General features: G+C 38.9%; 1 protein-coding gene and 1 long non-coding RNA gene across 2 annotated transcripts in view; one reads left to right on the top strand and one right to left on the bottom strand.

Annotated features, from left to right (window-relative positions):
• LOC140950674 (protein O-mannosyl-transferase F38B6.6-like) overlaps window positions 1–16,698 on the top strand; it is a 19,205-nt gene extending 2,507 nt beyond the window's left edge. The window contains exons 3-13 of the mRNA XM_073399922.1: window positions 4,619–4,675; window positions 5,350–5,421; window positions 6,369–6,448; window positions 6,914–6,965; window positions 7,927–7,982; window positions 9,050–9,113; window positions 9,389–9,466; window positions 9,622–9,736; window positions 12,673–12,785; window positions 13,649–13,718; window positions 16,547–16,698. Coding sequence (XP_073256023.1) covers window positions 4,619–4,675; window positions 5,350–5,421; window positions 6,369–6,448; window positions 6,914–6,965; window positions 7,927–7,982; window positions 9,050–9,113; window positions 9,389–9,466; window positions 9,622–9,736; window positions 12,673–12,785; window positions 13,649–13,718; window positions 16,547–16,698 — 909 coding nt within the window. The remainder of the gene's footprint in view (window positions 1–4,618; window positions 4,676–5,349; window positions 5,422–6,368; window positions 6,449–6,913; window positions 6,966–7,926; window positions 7,983–9,049; window positions 9,114–9,388; window positions 9,467–9,621; window positions 9,737–12,672; window positions 12,786–13,648; window positions 13,719–16,546) is intronic.
• The window catches only part of LOC140950873 (uncharacterized), a 373,771-nt gene that overhangs the window by 36,410 nt on the left and 314,861 nt on the right, over window positions 1–22,500 (bottom strand). The gene's annotated exons all lie outside the window — the stretch shown is intronic.

Below are 22,500 nucleotides of genomic sequence, written 5' to 3'. Positions count from 1 at the left end.
GACGTTTGTCTTGCCGCCAGTAATTAAAGGAAGAAAGTATCAAAGCTTTGTCAGAGTTCTGGAGTACTCTCGCTAGAGGAGCTGTCCCCGTCGAAGAAACCCCTAACAATACGTTCCCCATAACACGTGAAATTAGACAATTAGTTTCACGTCATTGTCGCACAGGGGCAGCCAAAGTTAAGATTTACAGGAATTTACAGGAGTCTTCATCTTTAAGTTTTAAAACAGAATTGAAAATCGAGAGTAGCCCTCGTTTAACTTAACCTTGTTTAGAACAAAGCGGCCTCGGATTAGTAAATCAGATCAATTCACATTTCAACACTCGAAAACAATGCATTTTCTAATCCGCATAAGGCATAAAAGTAACCTTACACTACCTTATGTTTTAATTACATCGCTTCGAGATCAACTGCCTTAGACCTTTCGCACATACAAAATGGAATTTTTAGGGAAATTCAGGCCATAAACAAATCGAATTGTCGATAAGAAGCCCTTATTCTGTATTTGGTAAGTCAAAATGAATTGTCAAAGCCAAATCAGTTTCGTAGTTTAGAAATACACCGATTCTTACCTTAAAATTGATCTAAAACGGGTCTCTGATTAGCACAACAAACACATGATTTAGCAAAAAAGGGTGATTTTTTCCTTTGAAAACCTAGTAACCATCGTAGAACACAAATGATGATGTTCTGACCTAGATATAACGATCTTTTTACAAGATGCTTAAATTTTTCTTTGATTTATATTCAGTTTCATGTCATATTTTTAAGCATTACTCCAAGCATGGAAAGTCTCCATATTTTGTCAGGCCCATTTTTTATATTTTTACCAGATAAAGTTAGCTTAACAAAACGTTCGTTAATATATATTATTTATTCAAAATATTTCCCCAATTCTGATTGGCTAAAAGCACACGCATAATTCACCGTAACCAGTTACTGATGATCAAATTTGGAAGAATTTTGTGTTTAACGAGGAAATGGCATCAAAAATGCAGCCTTCTACAGGTTAATGCACCATTAACAGAGAAGACCTGGGGACGAGATTGATGTGTTTTCGTTGTAAAAACTAACATGGCGGACGCTTCACTCGTTTCAAGAGTAAGAACTACAGCTGGAACTAGGCGAAATAATGGCTAAAAACATAGCAAAAACAGCAAGAAGACAACTCGGAGGGCGACATCTGCTATTTGGAGAATATTTGCGGAGCTAGACAAACCTAAACGTAAACTATCGAAGATAAACTTAATAACATCGATGCAGGTAAGCTTGTTTTATCTACGTTTTTAAACTAAGAATTATTTTGAATGAATAATAAAACAATTATTGAATTCGGCTTTCGTATCATATGAAGAACTATGGAGATCTTGGAGGACGGCCTCGACGGATAACACCCTCCTCGATCTCCATAATTCTTCATAAGATACTCAGCCTCATTCATTAATTGTTAAATCTTCGTCTGACTTTATAATAGCCTGAATTTTTGTTGTAAATACCGATCAGCAAAGGAGCATGACCATACATACAGTAGATTACCGTATTTATTCGATTAACCGCCCTGGGCGCTTATTAAATTTTTGGACCTTGAGAGTGGGCGCTTATTCGAGGCTGGGCGCGTATTAAATTTTCACCATTTTCAGCAAGTGTAGTATGTTAATTTTGCAACAAAACAGTAAATGCTAATAACAATACAATAAAGCTGCAAAAATAATTTTAGATTTGCCTATTGGATCATCTGCTAGTGAGGCCCTGAATAAACTGAAGTGGAAAACTCTCGCAAGACGTAGGGCCGAGCATAAGGCAACTTTTATTTATAAATGTTTGAATAACTTATTTTCACATCGTTTTAATATTGAATTCAATAAGGATAAACATGATTATAACACTAGATGTAAAAACAATATTCGTAAGAGTGCATCTAATAGGAACTGGGGCCATTGGACCTCGACAAACTTTGCCTCAAACGATTGGAATAAATTGGACCTTTCAATCAGACAAAGCCCATCACTAGCTCAGTTTTCCTTTTTGTTAGTTCAATAACCACACAGCAGTTCATTAAGTACACAACAGATCACTAACCACAACAGTAGTTCAATGACTACACATCAGTTCATTGAGCGTAAACTACATGCAGCTGCGGGAAGAATAGCCACATATACGTTAGTTCTTTTTTAATAAGAATGCATAGCATTAAGTAAGTGGTAAATAAATACTCATTTAGCTATGGTACGAGAACTAAATAGAGAAATAGCTATGTTACACTGTTATTAAGTTCTAGTGAGCTCACTAATATAGACGGGAACATAGACTGATGTTATTTTAAGACATTTAGTCCGCTCAGAAGGTCTGTCATTCTCATCAGGGGCACAGTGAACAGACCTGGAAAGAGAGTCAGCGCCGAAAGGGTAAAGCCAACTCGGTCCGGAGAAAACTATAAAACCCGAATCGCGCGCGTTAATAAAGCAGAAAAAATACAGTTAACCGTGGATGAAATCTTGTTTTTGGACTCTCTTTCCGCACGTTTCAAACCGTGGTACCACAGCTGGCCCTACGTGCTTGAGTTGACTACCATCAATCTATGTTTAAAAATAGTTATTTTTACCGTACAAATCCTGAACTTCTAACTTTCTTGGTTGTTTCAAACTTGAAAGGCAGCTGCTCGTTTCCTGACCATATTTCAAAATTCTGCTATCGATATGATAATGTCTGTGCAAATAAGAGATCATAACAATTGCAGGCGATGCATCAGCAAGGTACCAACAGTTTTCTTTCCAAAACGAATTAGAAATAAAGTTTCAAATGCGTCTAACTCACCACAGCTTGAATAAAAACAACTGGTAGGATGACTGCACTTTGTTTTCTTCACTCGATGGCTTACGTCATTTCATATCACGCGCAATTTCTTCAAATGTTAACCGGCAACCGCCGTGAACTTTCGCGCGCAACTTGAAGGAGTTACGTCACAGTAATCCTAGTGTCCAAGTGAGGCCTTTTTCTCACTAGTTCGGTTTTCTTATTCCAAAGAAGATATAGAATTAAATCACATAAAGATTATGTCTTTAAAAAAAGTACAGCATTGTTTTAGTTAACCATTTCCATAATGGGCTAAGCCAAAAAATACATAAATAAATAAATAAATAAATAAATGTGATGAAGGTGACATACAAACACACAAACAATTATTTAAATAACAATAATAATGAGTTATGACGGGGTTTTACAACCATGATACCCCGCCCATAAACATCCCTATCTGATTTTACAAGCAACCAAAAGGATGCCTGTCGCACGAGTGCAATGACCCTCTACAGCCGTGAGCAAGCTGACAGATCTGGCGCACAGCGGGCAGTTTAAGGGAAAGACATGGTTGCCATATACCAGAATAGCCCAGTATATGGATTCAATTTTCCTTTTTGTTAGTTCAATAACCACACAGCAGTTCAATAAGTACACAACAGATCACTAACCACAACAGTAGTTCAATGACTACACATCAGTTCATTGAGCGTAAACTACATGCAACTGCGGGAAGAATAGCCACATATACGTTAGTTCTTTTTTAATAAGAATGCATAGCATTAAGTAAGTGGTAAATAAATACTCATTTAGCTATGGTACGAGAACTAAATAGATAAATAGCTATGTTACACTGTTATTAAGTTCTAGTGAGCTCACTAATATAGACGGGAACATAGACTGATGTTATTTTAAAACATTTAGTCCGCTCAGAAGGTCTGTCATTCTCATCAGGGGCACAGTGAACAGACCTGGAAAGAGAGTCAGCGCCGAAAGGGTAAAGCCAACTCGGTCCGGAGAAAACTATAAAACCCGAATCGCGCGCGTTAATAAAGCAGAAAAAATACAGTTAACCGTGGATGAAATCTTGTTTTTGGACTCTCTTTCCGCACGTTTCAAACCGCCAGCTGTGGTACCACAGCTGAGTGTACCTTGTAACCATGACAACCCTGTCAATGGTATGCAGGGTCCAGGCACCATCACATTGCGTACAAGTACATGGATTAATCCTTTAAGTCCAGATGGTGACTAACATCAATAATTTTCCCCAAACGATATCCATACATAATTTGTCAAGAGAAATGGTTATTAGAATTAATTAAATGATCACCAAAGAGAAAATGCTTTGATCTTTTATTTAACTCTCTCAACGTATCTCTAAGTAAATGTATGAATATCAGTGTGGAGAATTTGTATGTGGATATTGGGGCTTAAAGGGTTGAAGGGTATGCTGGGTACACAGTAGGGAGCCAAAAACTTCACCAGCATAAGCAGTGTATAGCAATATACATGTGTAACACGCACAGGGCACAGAGGAGTTATTTGTGACCTTGGTTGTTGATTGTAGTTAAATTTTACAGTTGATACCGCACATTACCTTTGACTTTATACTGTGGAATCAAGCAAACCGCCATGCGATCGTCTTACAAACCTGGTTAAATATTATCCAATGCTCCGGAAAACCACTGAAGGTAATGACTGTGGACGAATAACAGCAGCTACACTGTATGATATAATAAAGAGACAAATAACACCTCTGCGCCCTGTGTAACACCCCGACAAGAATTAATTATTTAATATTTTCTGCTGCCCTGCACCTGTAGGTTTTAGGATTTACTGTTGGTGCACTGATGGCTTTGTACATGGCTCCAACAGTACAGGTAAGAAAAATGAACCTTCTGCTCGTAGAGCCTCAGATAATCATATCAAAGGGATGCCTGGAATTAAGCCTGGTGTTAGACAATCAAAGAGTGAGGGTGTAATTGCATTGCAGTCTCCCTTTCATCCATGTTTTTACCATCTATATCACCAGGCTATATTCTGTTCCAAAAGTTATTACGTAATTTGCTTTGACTTGCTTCCTATGCAGACGTTTCCAGGTTAGGCAAGGGACTTGTGGCAAATTCCTAAGAAATCTTCGTGGGGGCCAGTTCTTGCCTCAGATTTCATGGACTTAAAGTCTTGGTCATACCCTTTCCCCCTCTGATACTACTATGATACAGGCACCCCCTGTCAAAAGATACTGAGCTCAGGGTTCTCACTAAGTTTTAAAGTATACAGCTGGGATGTAAATGTAGGTGGCTTAGCAATCAAGTTCTGTAGTTAATTTCAGGCTTGCATTCGGCCTTGCTTTACCCTTTTTCCTAAAAAGTACGTGGCTCAAACCTAGTCGGTTTTTTAGCCAGTTGCCAGCACTTAAACAGAACCCTGTAAGTTTAAAAAATATGAGCTTCTCCATAATACAGACACATTAATTTGTCCCTCTGGTGTTCGCCTGAAAACGTTCTTCGAGTTATGGCTGTTTTTATAATTATTGCCTTCTTCCTTTTTTCAGAGATCGGCAGAATGGGTCGATGAAGACACTTTATTCACTTCTGGACTCACTGTCTGTCCACTCAATGCCAAGGTAAATGAAATAGCTGAAGGGATGTTCTCACAGTCATGATTGCAGCTAGCAAGACCTCCCATAAGGGACCATTTATCCAAACTACTGTTAGTAATCAGTCTTGCCAGTCAAGGTGGAAAACTCTAGGAAGTGACCTCCTCCAGAAAAAGGGGCTATGTCAGGTGGATACTGTTGGACCCTGTTGGGTCAGGGCAGAAGGACAATTCTGTGCTTAAGTCACAGGTCGAAGTGACTGTGCCTACCACATCCACTTTCTTGTATTTTTTTATTCACTTTTTTTGTTAACGTACATCTAGGCTTTGAATTAATTTTTTTCAAGGGTAAAATAAGCTATTCATTAGCATTGTAATTGAAATTGTAATTGTAAGTAACAACAGGGCAGTGCCTTGCATGGGCCTAGGGTCCCGTTTGCACTTGCTCTGTCGGGGGATCAGCAATTGTTTTTTTAATTATTCTTGTGATTATAATTAATTATTTTTATTGTATTTCTTTAATCATATATCTTCTTGTTAATCCTTTCATGATTGCAGTTTTGCCCCAATAAACTGCCCCCCCCCCCCAAAAAAAAATACTTAGTTCCCTTTCCCATACACAAAATGCTTCTTTAAAATTATGACGAGGCACAAACCGTAGTAATTTGTTGTGGTGATTTTCGCGGGCATGTCATTAAAACTTGAAAAAAGACAACACGAAACAGCTTTGATGCCTTAATATAGTCTTAAACAACAAAACCGGACCTAGTTAATTTTGGAATTCAATTGATCCGAAAAACGTTTATTAGCTTCTTTTTTTTAAAAAAAGAATAGGAAATAGCGTGAACTACACTGTAGCCCCTGTTCCCTGTAACCACCTATTCCTGGCATTTTGACTTGGTTGCGTACGAGAGAATTTCGCCGTAGCTCTTTTGGACCTTAGTATATTTACGATCATTTTTGTCCCTTCAACAGGTTCACTACAACATTGGCAAGCTGAGAGCTGAAAAAGGACATGCAGTGATTGCTGAGAAGTTTTATAGAGAAGCAATCAGGTACCGTGTGGAACTGATAAACACGCATTGTACTGGTTTATTTCTTGATAATTGACGTGGAGTCAAATGATAGTTCTTCCCTGTACCTGAATGAAGTTTCCTTTGAGCGGTTTTAACAATAAAAAAATAGGCTGTAGTTTTATCCAAGCATGAAAAGGTTTTGGGAACGGCCCTTGCCTGCGGAAGTTCCACGTATAGAATTGCGCCAATACACAGGATGTACTGTGTTTGATTCTTGGAAGAGCTCGTTTTTCTTTTCCTTTCTTTTTGTTTTGTTTTCTTTATATTTTTTTCATATATTTTCTCTACCCTAATGGCTTTTTTCCCCTAATTTTCCCTCTTGCTTCGCGAGGATATGCGATTCGCGTATTTCTAGTAAAGTTTTGTTGTTCTAAACCTTGCATGTCTGAAAAAAAAAAAAAGCCTAGAACGATATCAACTGATTTTAATTCCCTTAAATGCTAGGTTAAACCCAACATACGATCAAGCTTTAAACAATCTGGGAAACCTTATCAAGGTATGACGTCCTTGTACAGTATGTTACGTACATGTATTTTATTTTTGACGCACATGAGACGTTCAATAACGGAGAGGTAGTAAACATGTGAATGCTCCAAAATATGCGTACTTAGTTTTTGTGGCAGTGAACATTTCAATAAAGATTCCTTTCAAAAATGATCCGCTGACGAGAAGCAAGATCACACCAAGCTCATATTTGTCATTGTAATTATCGCAAAAAAAAAATACCCATGGCGGATTTTTGCATCGCAAATCAATTTTTGGGATACAAACCCTGCAAAAAGAATGCATTCTCTAGGTTTTTGAATTTTCGGCTTTTTCTATTCGACCAAAATGAAATGAGAATAAACAGATAGGAAACTCATCTAAAACCCGAAAAGCTACTAATGATCGAAGGCGATCGATTCAACCAAAAAACTGGGTACAACTCGCAAGGTTGTCCTTTTTTGAAAAGTTTTCCATTCATCAAATGAAGAATGATTCTCGCAGTTATGAACGCAATTTATGCAATTGCGTAAGAAGCCTGAAAAAATTCAGGACTTCAACGGGATTTGAACCCGTGACTTGGCGATACTGGTGCGATGCTCTAACCAACTGAGCTATGAAGCCACTAATGTTGGGAGCTGGTCAATTATGTGTTCAAGAGATGAATGTGGTATATGTATGTGAAATAAATCATATAAGAACTGCGGAAATGAAATCAAATTAAGAGTGGTCCTCGCAATTATGAACGCAATTTTTGCAATTGCGTAAGAAGCCTGAAAAAAATTCAGAACTTTTGGAACTTTTTAGATCGCTCCGTAATAATCACGATTTACTCGCGTTGCATTTAGAAGAAGGAGGCTATTTCTTGATTATATTTTTTGGTTTTGCAAAATTGCTGCCTGAAATTGTAATTTATTAGTAAACTTGAAATGAGTTAATTTTAAAATTTTAGTGTAAAAAACATGTTTTTTAAGGATGATGGAAGATATATAGAAGCTGAAGCACTGTTAGAAAAAGCTGTAGAAATACGGTTAGTCTTTTTGCAATGTTATACTTAAGCGTTTTTCTCTCTAATTTGAAGTCATTTGAAGTTCTAAACGCATTAGTGACCTTAACATTTGACTAACGGGGGAGGACAGGGGGTGGGAGCCTGGAGAATTAGGGTACAGAAGGGGTGCGGGCGGCGGGAGAGGAAAGAGTGGGAAGTGGGTGTTTTAAAGGGCGGGAAGGGGAAAATATGAGGAAATTATGCAACAATACTCAATCTTTCGTAATCGAAAAAAGAGCTGGTGGGAGGAAGCCAAGAAAAAAGGGGCGGGAGCCGGGAATGCAAGGTACAGGAGTTGGCAAGTTTGGACCCCCTATCCCCCAGATTGACTATGAGTAAGAAATCAAGCATGATTACGACTTAGGAATTTTGAGGTAATTATATCCCCCGGACTGTAACTCTTCCCTGTTGCTGACCTCTACATTAGTAAACTTTAGCAGGGTTCAGATTGGTGTGATAAGTAATTGTATAATGCACACGATTTTGGTTTGAAAACTCGAAGTGTTATCCAAAAGTGCCTATTTGAGACCCGTACATTGTACAAGGTGTGCGAGATCTTGTTCGCGCGAGTACTTACTAGAACCTTGCTTAACTGTAGCCTCATTATTCCCGCGCGGCCTGTTCGTTTCGGTTCATGTGGTTCTTTCTTCTCGGATCGCCAAAATGCATTGTCCCAGAAGGCTAGAATCCTTAACTTTGCCTGTTCATTGTTGAAAAGCTGATAGAGAGGCCCAATACAATACGATTGGTGTCATTAGTGGAAGTGGATTTAATAGCGTATTTATTCGATTAAACGCCGGGGCGTTTGTTAAAGTTTAAGCCTTTTCGATGCGGCGCCTATTCAAGGGCGGCGTTTATTCGAGAGCGGCGTTTATTTCAAATCACATTTCCTAAAGAATGTAAATATCATGTAAAACAGAAAGTTGTCTAAAGTCCTAATGTCTCGCTTTTTTGCTGAGATGGCGCATGATATAGCTTATATAAGGGAGTACCCCCCCCCTCCCCCGCGGTCTGAGATAACTTGTTAACGCAGCCATTCTTGTGTATAGGAATAACTTTGCGGCGGGTTGGATGAACTTAGGCACCGTAAAGGCAGCATTGCATAAAGAAGATGTGAGTTTGATAGCTTTATTCATGTTTCCACAAATTATTGATTAGGATTTGACCTTCCAGCAAGCTTTGTTTTTCTGTGTAACAACCGGAGAGCGGCCAGGTGCGCAGGTGGTGGTGAGCCAATCTAGCAGAGAGAGAATTAAGGGTATACTCAAATCGAACTTGTGCTTCGTCTTGTGCCACTTTTTCCTACTTCTTTCCTTGGATTCTCTCTGCACGATTATTTCTTCCGCACAACTTCGAACTCCACTGATCCTACAAAATTTGTTTCTTAGGAGGCCGAAAAATGCTACAGCAACGCTATAAAATACAGACCAAGATATCCAGACGTTTTTTTCAACCTTGGAAATCTGGTAAGAAAAAAGGTCAATAGTTTTTAAACGTTCAAAATGAATAGTGCAAGCAGTGCAGATACAATGATATAATCCTTTTACGTGAACCCTGGATAGTTTCCCATTCATTGCTTTTTCATGCTTATTTATACTGACCTTAAAATCTTCTCCTCCAGTACATCGATCAAGACAAAACTGTAAAAGCCATTGCTGCATTTAAAACAGCCATCAATTTAAAAAACGATCATGTGGGTGCCTGGATGAATCATGCTCTACTCTTAGAAAAGTCAGGTAAATGTTTGCAAGGGGCCTTTTAACGGGTGGGGAGGAAGGATTTTACGGTAACTGAGCGATTTTTTGTGCTGATTGGTCGAGAGCTATGGTCGATAACCGTCGATAACGGACGGAATAATTATGAATAATTATGGGGTTGAGAGAGTGGATGGGGAATTTTCGAGCCACATCAATTTTTTTTCGTGAACATTTCCCTTTGCTTGAATTTTTGTAGGCCAGTGCGGGAATATTTTTTTGGGGTACTCGGCCTGCATGAATTTTTTCATAAGATTTTCCCTTGCACAAATATATTTTTATGATGCTTCACCCCCCCCCCCCCCCCCCCAATAACTTTTCCAATGGTCCGACGTGATGGAAATTACGTGACGGTGGCGCAATTTGTTTTTCCAAGAGACTATAAAGGGGGACAGAGAGGGCATCCCCCATATACACCCTGTTCCATAGGTAATTCGTCTCGAGTTATTTTTAGAACCGCAGATCCCAAGGGGGATTGGACAACAGCCAACATAGCGCGAATGTATTCCGCGTGGACGACCCACGCTAGAGCCACGCGTCCTCCACGAATTGACGCGGAACAAAATGGGGGAAGACGCGGAGAGCGATTTTGCTATTCCTTTTGTCGACGAAAACGCCTACAGCGAGATTTCTGCGAAAGCTGTGTCAGCGAAACGGAAATTAAAAAAGAATCGCCCTTCCTCTCTTGTATAGAGCTAACAGTACAGCAGGGAAATCCTTAATACACTGAATATTCTCTCAGGATCATTTATAATTTACAGTTTGAAGAGAGCAGTTTCTGGTTTGATATTTATTCCTTTATTAGTCTTTTATTATTCAACAAAAATAACACTTGGCGTCCTAGTTGCCTTATTAGGGACTTTAAGATCCAACGGCGCGACGGCGACAAGAACGTCGCTTAAAAAGTGAATTTGAGTTTTTTCAGTCTTTATAGCGATTATTCCTACCCACTTACTTTGTCAATTGTAGGTGAACCCTCCTGAAGCTGAATTTCAAGGGACCATATTCAAGCTCAGAAAGAGAAATAAAATTTCGTCGTTGCTTGTTTACGTCCTCCATAAAAACGCGAAATTAGGCATTTTCACGTCGTAGTCGTGCAAAAACAGGAAAGAAATGAACAAAGAGGTGTGTTGCACGTGCGAAGTTGTTGTTTTGCTAATTAAACCTATTGTTTTTTTGACGTTCTAGTTGTCGTCCGCGTCGTTTGATCTTAAACTCCCTATTGTACAAACGACCAGTTTCAATAGACCGGCGAAATGTCTCATTTTATTAAAGCACTGAGGTTACGACAACCTCGAGTTAAACTGATTTCACGGGTTGCCAAAGAGTCCAGCGATTCCTTTTTCCCAGGTGAGCGCCCACTCATTTAATTCGCTTCAATATTCAGGAATGCTCTCGATCTTTTTACGCTTTCATTGCCTTTCGCCCGACATGTTTTGCACGGCGTTTAGTCATGCGAAACCTCCACGAAACATCCACGCCTCGCGCGAAGTAACTTTATCCCGATTCTAAAAATAACTCGAGACGAATTACCTATGGAATAGGGTGTATATGGGGGATGCCCTCTCTGTCCCCTTTATAGTCTCTTGGTTTTTCTCTTTCTCTTGCGCACAGTTTGTGGAGAATCATTTAGCGAGTGGACGTCAAAGGCTCTTAATGTTATTGTACAAGACAAATCGACAATAAATTTCCATGATCCATACTCTTATCGATCATAGAAATGACGCGAAAACGTTCAAAAATTGGCAGTGAAATCATTCGCTTGCTGATCGTGGTTTCACTTGAGTGCCGACCATGGAAAATTTGTTTCGATTTGTATAAGGGAAGGGAGAAAAGAACTCACTTTTTTAGGAAGGTTTAAAAGAACTCAAGCAAACGTATTTCGAGCGCAGAAGCAAGGTTTCAGCTTAGTTCATGTTGGTTAGTGCCAGGCCCCAGACCTTCTATGCCAGAGGTCCTGAGTTCGATTCCCATTTATGACTTCCGATCCTTGTTTGACTTCTGTCCTCTTCGTGTAGGAACTGAAATACCCGTAAAACTAAACGTATCACTGGTGGAGAGAGAGAGAGAGAGAGAGAAAGAGGTGTGGGAGGGGGGATAAAATGAGTGCAACGTTGACCTCAGGTTTTTTATTCAGATGATGACTATTCCGAGCAACTGACGTAAATTTTGGACCCATCAATCAGGGGCACCCAACGAGAATATAGTTCAAAACCACTTAAACAGCATTGTTAAACGTATTTTAGTATTTAAGCAGTAGATATAGGCATATTTTTATCCCCTACAAATTTTTCATCTGCTCGGATTTCCTAGCTGAAAGTCTAGTGATCCGAAACTCATAGGGATCAAAACTTACCGTTTCGAAAATTTCAGCTGGAAAAAAGGCTCCCGAAAATTCTAGGCGACCTTTTTACGGTAAGAATCCGTTAAAAATGGGCAATTATACCATTTTTTAGATGTTCGAAAATCCTAGGAGAAGCAGGCAAGCAAGAACTTTTACAAAAAATGTTCCGAAAATTCTGGATGTCAAATCGTCTTCCTAACAGATATTTCCGAAAATTGACGTTGGGTGCTCCTGATTAATCACCCTTTTAACCTTTAAAGAAAACAGTGAAATTATTGTAAGGTGTAGGAAAGCTTGCAAGGGTTAAACTACAGTCTTGAAAAACGTTTTTTGCATAGTAGGGCATTTTCAGTTAATTACTCCCCTCCTACCCCTACTTAGATCTTCAATTTTCTGGCGGATCCCCAGTAACAAAACTCTCGCAAGCCTCCACCTCACTTAGACAACCACACAATCCTGGCATTTTAGTTGGTGGCTCACAGCTAGGTGTACTAAAAAAATTAATGTGCGAAGTGACGTTTCTTGACAGACGAGTTAAATTTTAAGGTAACGCCTGGCAGGTTTCCCTTTCTAGGTAACAGAGATGTGGCGATAACAGTGATCAGAGAGGCTAAAAGCCACATTCCTATGGAGCCGTCAGTTCATTTCAACCTTGCTAACATGCTGGGACAGAAAGATGAGTTTGTGGTACGTGATTCGTTACAGAATTACACTACGATCAGACAATGACGCCGCTGAAGGGGATTTTAGGTCTGGCTGTGTGTTCCCCGTAAAGGCTTCCACTAGTATTTTAAGAATAAAATAAACAGGACACGGGCATAATGGGAGGAGAAAATAGGCGGGAAATCGTCCTCCTCGCGCTTTCCCCCACCCCTGGGGATGGTGGAGTGGAGAGAGAAAAAGGAAAGAGAGGGGAGGGTGGAGACCATAGGTTGGCATCTGGTTAGATCGCTGATTATTGACTGCTGTACACAATGAATGATGGACACATGTCTATTTCTCAATGTTCTCCCCATAAAACTCTCCAAGGAATTGATTCTCTTTTTTTCAACATGTCAAGGAATATTAAATTGCATTTAGTTAGTATAGCCTGCGTCGCAGATGTGATCTAACCCCAGTTAGTAACCAGACTTAACCAGAGTTAAGTTCGACTGTTCACAGTCCCTTATTTTTCCGTGAGATCGTCGAGATATAGCGCGTCTCACAATTAATGGCGGCCATCTTGATTTGCAAATGTACCGAGGGGGTGGGCGTCAGGGATTATAGCTCTTCCTCCCAAACCGCCCCCGCCCCCTAAGTAGTTTTGACACTCATGCAAGATGGCAGCCCGTAACGCAAAGTGCTCGATCTCGACAATCTTACGGGAAAATAGGGGACTGTGAACAGTCTAGAGCTAAGTTTTGTCTGTGGGGCAGGCTAAAGTTAGGAACGCGAAACCCTAAGCGTATTCAAGTTCGCTCATCCTGTTAGCCTGCATTTTTTTGTATACTGTACGAATCTTTAGTGAGGGAAATTAAAGTGAAGTTGAATAAATATTTGTTCTTTTGTAGGAGGCTGAGAAACACTTCCTAATAGCTTTGAAGCTAAAACCTAATTCTGCAGAAATTTATGGAAATCTTGGTAAGAATTCCTCGAGTTGTTACTCTTTCTGGTTATTTTGCTGTAAAAATGGTTCTAACTGGGGATGAAATCCTACAATGTGACCACACAGATAAAAGCTACTGAGCAGTTCTTTGCTGTGGGTGTCTTTATTATGATGTTCAAGATAATACTAACTTCTGAGTCTAAGAGATAAATCCTAATATGTGACCATTCAAATGAAGTTTCTGGGCATTATTTTCCTGTTGTAGTGTTTATTATGCTGTAAAGGTCGATTTAACCAGAGATAAGGCGGTCCTTCTTTCTTTTACTTTTACCTGTCCGCCGAATTTCGTTCTTCCCCGAAAAAAGTAGGCCTGATCGCAGCTTGAGGTCGATTATAAAGTGTAACCATTGAAGTAAACGCTACTGAGCATGTTCTTTACTGGACAAAGTTTATTATGCTTTTCATGTAGTTTACAGTAATAGCGGGGCTCCCACGCGCGCGAAGCGCGCGTGGGACAGAGCCCCATACCCATAGATTATGGTCAACCTCTTTTCCTTTGGTTGTCACGTGATTGACCGAGCGTACGTACGCGTCTACGGATTGTACGGGTGGGGTAGGGGAGACTATCAAAAGGAAGGGAGGGGTGTCTCAGGCGTGTCTTGCCAAGTCCACATCTTTTACATTGGACATTCACAGTATGGTCAATTGACAGCTGTCAAAACAGGATAGCCACTGACCAGTATCCCATGACCATATCGCGGGCTCAACTCATTGAGGTGACGTGATTTATTTGGAAGCTGTCCGCTGACCAGTTAATTACTTTACTAGATTGCGATCAATGCTCAGTCTCATACTTTCTAGCTAGTTTGGGATCGGAGCACAGGAAAACTGATACACGTCAATGTTGTGATCCATTGACAGCTGTCAAAACAAGGTATCCGCTGACCAGTATCACTTGACTATATCGCGGGCTCAGGTGTCGACCCATCGAGGTCAAGTGTTTTTTTGAAGTTATCTGCTGACAAGGTACTGGTTTTCAAACGATCGCAGGCTCAAGTTTAATTTTTTTTTAAATTCATATGAAATATGTTGTGTTTATGTGCCGCACAATTAAAATTTTGATTTCAAACTGACCTCGGACGCGAAAATTCAGCCAGCTGCTACAGGCAGGGAAGACAGTTTCTTTTGGCTTTTCTCGCCATGTTCACGCGTTAGTCACGCTCTACGTCCAATTTTTATGCTCTGATTGGTCAAAATTTGACAGATGAGTTCATGCGGAAAATTTATGCAGCATCTTGAATCTTGTTTACTTTGACAGCTGAAGCTGACAGAGTTTTGTGTCAACTTGTGATGTTTTTAACTTTCTTTTTCCACTGGATGTACAAAATGAAATTCAGCTGCTATCAGGAGTCTTCTGTTATTCATGGCCAGTTTGTTTATTGGGTTTTTGATTGAGTCAAAGTCGGAAATCCGATTTCGGATGGCATCGTTTTCGTTTTCATCTTGCTTAATGCGTAAGAGGGTTGCAAAGTCTGAAGCGATACTGGCGTTACTTGATACCTTTCAGGAGCTGCATCTCGAGTGGTAAGCCTAAGTAATTATTGTATTTGATGTTTGTTTTTTATTCCTAATTTAATGAAGTCGAGCGTAGTTGATGCGGCTATTTTGTTTACGCACTTTTGTAATATTTGAGACAATGATCTGACCGAGTATCAGGTTTGTTATAAGCTTACAGATCTTTAAAAAGCCTTTAGACATTTTCTCACCGCAAATAGAAAGAAAACGTTGCAAAGAATATTTAGTTATAATTCTGGCTGTAAAAGAAAGGTTTGAGCGGTTTTCTTGCCTCGAGTTCGTCTTTGAAAAAAGCAAACACCGGGAAGCCGGCTTAAAACATAAACTTCAGCTTTAAGCTCGAAGACTCAGGATTTTTAGAGACACTTTAATACTTGTCTTCCTGAATGAAAATTGTCGTCTCTGTATAAGTTGTACAGAATTATATTTGTTTTATTGACTGTTAGTACTCTCTCTTGTAATTTCAATCGTTGTGCCGATTGTTTTCAGTCGTTCAGTAAACAACGCTTCCCGGAGTACTCAAAATGCCGCGCGTTAAATCGTTTTAAAATAAAAAATAAACATAATAGATTCTTTATTATGTTGGAGCGTAACTCTGTTAATGTTTGTTCAAATACTCGCCACTGCTAGCACTGTAAAAGTCAGAACCGGCTGGCCGTATAGATGATTTTGAAAATTTTTTCAACGGTTTACGGCTAAAGCCCACGCGTGCCTCGATCGTCCTGAAGAGCAATTTGTATCGCAATATTGTGAAATACTGCATTCTGTTTTCCGGGGTCTGTATGATAAAAACAGTGCCTCATAGTACTGTTTCACCTCAGATGTGATGTATAAATGATATAAAAGGTTGGTTTACACGCACCCAGATTTGTTGGCAAGATTTTGTAAAATAAACTTGTCCAACGCAAAAAATTCGGCCGGAATGTTTTTTCCAGGCCTAATTAATCTACTGTGATCAAGAGCCAACTCGATGTGAGATTTGGTTCACTCTTGGGCTGTTTGCAAATTATTTTTTGTAAAATCACTTAGCCTTTCCCTGAAAAGTCACACGAATGTGCTCTAAAGTTAACTGAATTGTGGAATACAAGTTTATTGTTTGATTTAAATTATAAATTTATTAATGGGAGCCTCGCTTTTAGCCCTGGCTAAATCTATATATTAGTAATTAAAAAGCTAGTTGTACCGTTCGGATTATCTATTGTTGCTTTTAAGTAACTTGCATCTGTGCCTAAACACAGTCTCAAATTAATTCCAAGATGTAATGCTATCGTTTTTGTTTACTTGACAGGAGTGTTATATCACAGATGGGGGAAACACGAGCAAGCCGGCATATACTACAGAAAGGCTCTCAAGCTGGATCCGCAAAGTGAAAATGTCCAGGAGAACTTAAAAAAGCTAAAAAGAACCACACGGCAGGTCTCCAGTGACAGGCCAAAATAGAGACTAAAAATGATGGAAATATTTTTACGACGATGTATATAGTTTTAATAATAATTAATAATAGTAAGAAAAGCCGGGAGGAACAAACAATTTACATTTTACGAAATACAAACGTTGTAAAAAGAAACATTCGATACTTTTCGATTGAATAAGCACTTATTAGTTTTTTAACGTTTACATTAGGGTGGATATTTAAATTTCTTCCTCGGCGCGTTTGCTCCGTACCTAATATTTTTGGCATAAAGTGCCATTTTATTTAGGTGCTTTTTCGAATAAATTGAAGTAAACAAGTTGCTCAGCAGCGAAGCGTTTTCAGCGATAAGAAGCTCGTTATTTTGAGAAAAGAATATTAAAAGATAGTTACAATAACAAAGTATTCGATACATCCTTGCCACGCTTTTTTGTACAATTCTTTGCCACCTCTGCACAACTACGACGTGAAATGACCAAATTTTAAGTTTTTTTGAGGACGAGAACGGCAAGGACTCGGGCGCTGCCCCCTCTCTTCAGTTCCAGTCTAAATCCCCTTCTTTTAAGTAACAGGACGACTTCGGAAAATCGCGAATGGTTTGAAAGGATGCGGAGTCTATTTTTCAGTGACCTATTCATGGACGACGCCGTTGTCGTATGGTAAGGTCCCTATAGATCGTTTTCAGTCACGTGGCCAGCAACTCTGCAAATTGCTTGGAATCAAAGAAAGTTTTAACATGTGAAAAGAGTTCAATTCCCACACGATGTTTTTTGTACACAAACATGGCCGCCGATTCATTGTTTTGTACACAAATATGGCCGCCGTGACGTCATGTGAAAACGATCTATTGGAAGGTGCGCGCCATCATGCGCACACACTTGATTTTGTTTTTTCACTTCTGGCGAAAATACTCTTGGCGGCCATATTTGTGTACAAAACAATGAATCGGCGGCCATGTTTGTGTACAAAAAACATCGTGTGGGAATTGAACTCTTTTCACATGTTAAAACTTTCTTTTATTCCAAGCAATTTGCAGAGTTGCTGGCCACGTGACTGAAAACGATCTATAGGGACCTTACCATACGACAACATATCGCCCTTTGCTTGTAACTTCCTTGATGTCGTCACTGTTTTACCCTCTTTTCCGTACAAATTGTACCTTGCCGATCTGACACCAGAGATGGAGTAAAGAAAAAGCTATAGCTGCATTTTCCTTCGTATTTATTTACTGAAAATGCTCCTTGGAAATTCAGGAAGGAGGGGGAGCATGAAACCAGTTTGGAACGCCTCCGTCGCTCTGACTTTTCTTCTCGTGCCCACACCCCCAAAAACTCACGCTATGCCCCTGTGTAATAAAAAACACCTGTCATAGTTTTAACCTCGTATTATAAAACAGTACTTTACATATCAGTCTCAATAGCTAACAGAAGAAAGAACTCTGAAGAATCGTGTTCTTCATCAAATCTTTTTTGAATGAAAGGAATGTGACAATTGATTCATTTGATCTGTGTTGGGAAGAAAGAAAGCTTTTCTCCAGGTAAGGGTATCTCTTCAGTCTCATCTCCATGGATAGCTTAAAGTGGAGAAAAAGGTTAACGCGCCACGACACAGGTCTAAAGACATATGACACCTACTTTGTAGGTTTCATGTGAAATATTAGGGTTTTAAAGTCAGTTTCTCCTTGTCAAATATTCATAAAAGAAAAGCTGTCAGTTGGCACTATATTACAATGTCACTCGTTGGTAATACAATACGGTTTGTCATCATGAAAAAAAAAGAAAAGAAAAAAGAAAGAAAAGAAAAGAAAACCTTCAGGGAAGTGAACAAAATGTCGTAGGAGTTAAGGAAATAGCTCAGGGGTAAATTCCATCCATGCTGTTCCGAATGGATCCGAATGGTTTACCTGGCGACAGAATACAATTTAAGGAAGTCGCATATCCCGTCGAGCAGATTATATTTTTGTTTAGTTAGTCACCCTCTTCCAGGGTAACTCGGCGGGAGGTCGCGAATAGTCTAATCTTGGCCATTTTCAGGTTCCAAAATTTAACGAGGTTGAAGTTTTACAAATGTTTAGACCTTTGTGCGATCTGTATGGAAGTAGCTCGTTATTTTCCTTGAAACACAAGTTAAATAACATAGAAACATAAATTTTTGATTAAACGTCTTACTCTTTACGCTAGTTACACATCTAATTTTTTTGTGCGAGACCTGATAAAAGATAAAAACACACGTCTGAGCTGTAGCTTTACCAACATTTGCATTTATATTCCGCTTCACCTTTTAAAAAGCAAATATCTACTGAAAACGGCTTGCAATTTACTTTTCTAACACAGAGGCATTTTTTCTTAAAGAGTGACAAGAAAATTGCCGGGAATACAAAGCCCGAAACTCTCAAATTTAGCCGGCGGACTTTTCATTTTTTAAAAAAAATTGGCACAGCCACAGAAAAAAATATAAATTAACGTGAAACATTACAGCATTGTTTTTTTTTTCCCTAAAAGTTAAAAAAAAAAGGAAAACGATCGATCATAAAAGAAAACAATGCTTCGCATTCTTGGTAAAACCATCGTACCTGTCAGTGTTGCTAAAGATCTTGGCTTCTATATTGACTAGTCCCTCACTTATAATTACCATATTACTAAAACAGTCTCCACCTGCCTGAAAAAACTTATACAAATAAAAAGAATTAAACTTTTAATAGCTAAAAGCACATTACTTCTCCTGTTATTAAGTTCCCTTGTTTTCAGCAAAGTTTATTACTGCCCTTCTATCTGGTCGAACACCAGCAAACGCAACATTAAGAAACTACAGTGAATCCAGAACTTTGTCAAACGCACACAACCATTTCCGTAATAGACCAGCTTTATTTCCGGCCCCCCCTTTTTTTTCTTGTCAAGGGTGTCCGTTTAAAGGTTTGACTATTATATAAACAGGTGAATGATAATCATCTCTGCTGCAGCTAGATGACGTTTTCTGCCCGAAGGCAAATAACACGGTGGATCATTCATAAACCGGGCATTTGCGATCAATTACAGTGTGAACTCCGCTAGCTGTCGGTCTATTAACCTTGGAGTTGATTCTGTTGGTAGGTAAACGAAACATTATTTTTGTTCTTTTTATTGCTTCTATGTGTAACAAATTAAACATGTGTAAATGGCTGCCTGGCAGAGCTAAATTGTAACTTCTTGTAAGAAAGTTCTTCCTTTACCGATAATTGGGGTAGCGCCGAAGTAGTCAAATTAAATCGCGTTTGGAAAATGTAAACCAAATGTGAGCTTCGATAAAACACTGTAGTGATGGGCCACTGTAGGTTCTGTTTATGTGGTCAAGCCGGTATACCTAAAACACAGTCTCCCACGAATAAGTAATTAAGGACTTCTCCTGTGAAAACCCTCATTCAACCATTTTTATGCGAACTATCTTTAAAATCCGGTGAACTCGTCTCGAGGAGGCAAATCAACCCGCGGAGCTGACGGCAGTTAGGGTAGCCTTAGCAGGCAGGACGAGAACCGTTCGAGTAGCCCATGGCATGCTTTCAATTTGTTTAATGTTTAAATCTGAATTGACCGTCTTTATTATTAAAAAAACAAGGCAAGAAGACGTGAGAATATTTTGACGATTATTGCGAACGACACTTTCTCAAAACAGTATAAATACATGAACTCGATGTAGTTGTCTTCAGGGGCACCCAGCTGTAAAATATCTGTTCGAAGCAGCAAATATTGCCTTGAAATTTCTAAAGCTTAAGAAAAGCTGAAATTTTTGGATAACCGTTCCGTTTGTCTTAAAGATTCGGACATTTTCTAATAGCTTAACTAATTATAAGATGTTCGGAGGTTGTGTTATTCACTTTGTGATACCAAGATATTGCTATTACTGTTAAAAAAGGTCTCCTTAAAATTTCGGTATAAGGAGAAAACGTCCCCTATGATTTCTAATGAAAGCAATGCTACTTGATGTCCTCAAACTTCCGACCGGACCCATATTAAGGGTAGCTAACACTTTCCGATGCGACGAAAAAGCCATTTGAGACTTTCGTGACAACCAAAGTTCCCTAAAATATCCGAACAGATAAATAGTTTTTACTTTGGCAACTCCCAATTAACCAAACAGGCTTCTAAAGCACAGAGAAAACCATTTGAGACACTTCTGGTGTATTTGGAAACATTCGGTTGTTGGGTGCTCCTGTGTCTTGGGGGTGCCTAGCGGACACCAAACACCGCATAAAAGGGCTCCAAATACAAATGGAGTTCCTGTTCTTTATACCCATGAAACAAGTTCCTCAAGATGCATGAGTTGAAACCTTGATCCTTAAACGAGTAAAGCAGCTGGTTGCTAAAACCGGCGTATAAATATAGGGCTAATTTTGGCAAATGTCAAATGAGGAAGAAAAATGTTTTAACTAACGTCATTGTTCGTCTATGGTACTAGACAGAAAGTGCATTATTTCAGTTCCGCTTCGTTCTGTATATTGATAGCCCAGTTGATCGTTCAACCTGATTACTGAGAAGGAGATGTTTTAAATCGATTTCACTATGAAATTAAAACCCATGAAAATCCAGTGAATTTTTTCATGATAATTTCACATGTTTTTCACAGGTTTTTCAGGAGATTTTGATGGGATATTTTCATTGGTTTTTCATGGGGAACATGCCATGAAAATCTCATGAAAAAAGCATGGAAAAACCCCTTAAAATTCAACGCTTCATGGCCCATGAAAAAACCTTAACAAACAAAAATCCCATGAAAATGCAATGAAATAGAATGAGGCGCGCTTATTTTTTTTTCATGGTTTTTTAATGATAATGAAAAAGCCATGAATTAAAAGCTCTTTTTTCATGGTGTCGGAATTTATGGGTTTCTCATGGGGTTGTTAAATTCATGCCCCATAAAAAAACCATGATTTTTCCGTGAACGGTCGAATATTAATGGGTCATGAAAAAATGAAATGGCTTTTGATGAAATTTTCATTACCCATGAATTATACCCCTGGCCTACTTTTCATGGGAAAGACAGAGACATGGCCACCATGAAAATTTAGTCTTAAACTACTCTCGACTGTTAAATCAAATACATCACTGAGGATTTGTTGGCTGGTTAATTTGAAGCTATATACACGTAGCAACAACCCTAACCCTAAATAAAAGCTAACCGTTTTTCAAGTCAGTGCTTAACTAGCTTACTATTCTCAGGGTTTATTTAAAAAAAAAATTTTCAGTCTGCACAGTCTACAGTCTGCATTTTAACATAACTGCACTTTAGTATGGTGTACTACAGTGTAAATTTGGCCATTAATGACAAAAAAGGTGTCACTGCAATACAAAAAAACATCTGGAATACATGTACTGTATCTCCTCTCCAGGCTACAATCATGACATACCAAATTTCACCATTGAAAATGAACAACAAATTTCAAGGGTTCCATCCTATTTAGTTTGGACAAGTTTCAATGAAATAAAAAAAGCTCATTTTCAAGGCCAATACAGATGTTTATTTTAGCTAATAGCAAATGAACAGCTGTACAAGACAAATCATTTAAGTGAAAACTAAAGTTGTTGTGTTACAATAACAAAAAAATGTAAATCTTATCTTTGGTCACTGTTGTTGCCTCAGCCATCAGATTCATCTTGTAAGTACAGTGTAGCAACATCTAAACAAAATTAACAGCAGAATCATGTCAAGATTTCATGTAGAATATTTGATCCATCCTTAAATAATAAAACAATGGTTTTGACGATGCAAACCACACAAAAGGATATCATTATTTTTAAAATAATTGATTCATTAATGAAATATATGGATAAGCAGGCTTTGTTAGAAGTCAAGCCGGC

This window comes from Porites lutea, chromosome 10, assembly GCF_958299795.1.
Source record: "Porites lutea chromosome 10, jaPorLute2.1, whole genome shotgun sequence".
Lineage (NCBI taxonomy): Eukaryota > Metazoa > Cnidaria > Anthozoa > Scleractinia > Poritidae > Porites > Porites lutea.
The sequence above is the reverse complement of the archived record's forward strand: the minus strand, read 5'-3'. Positions and strand labels throughout refer to the sequence as shown.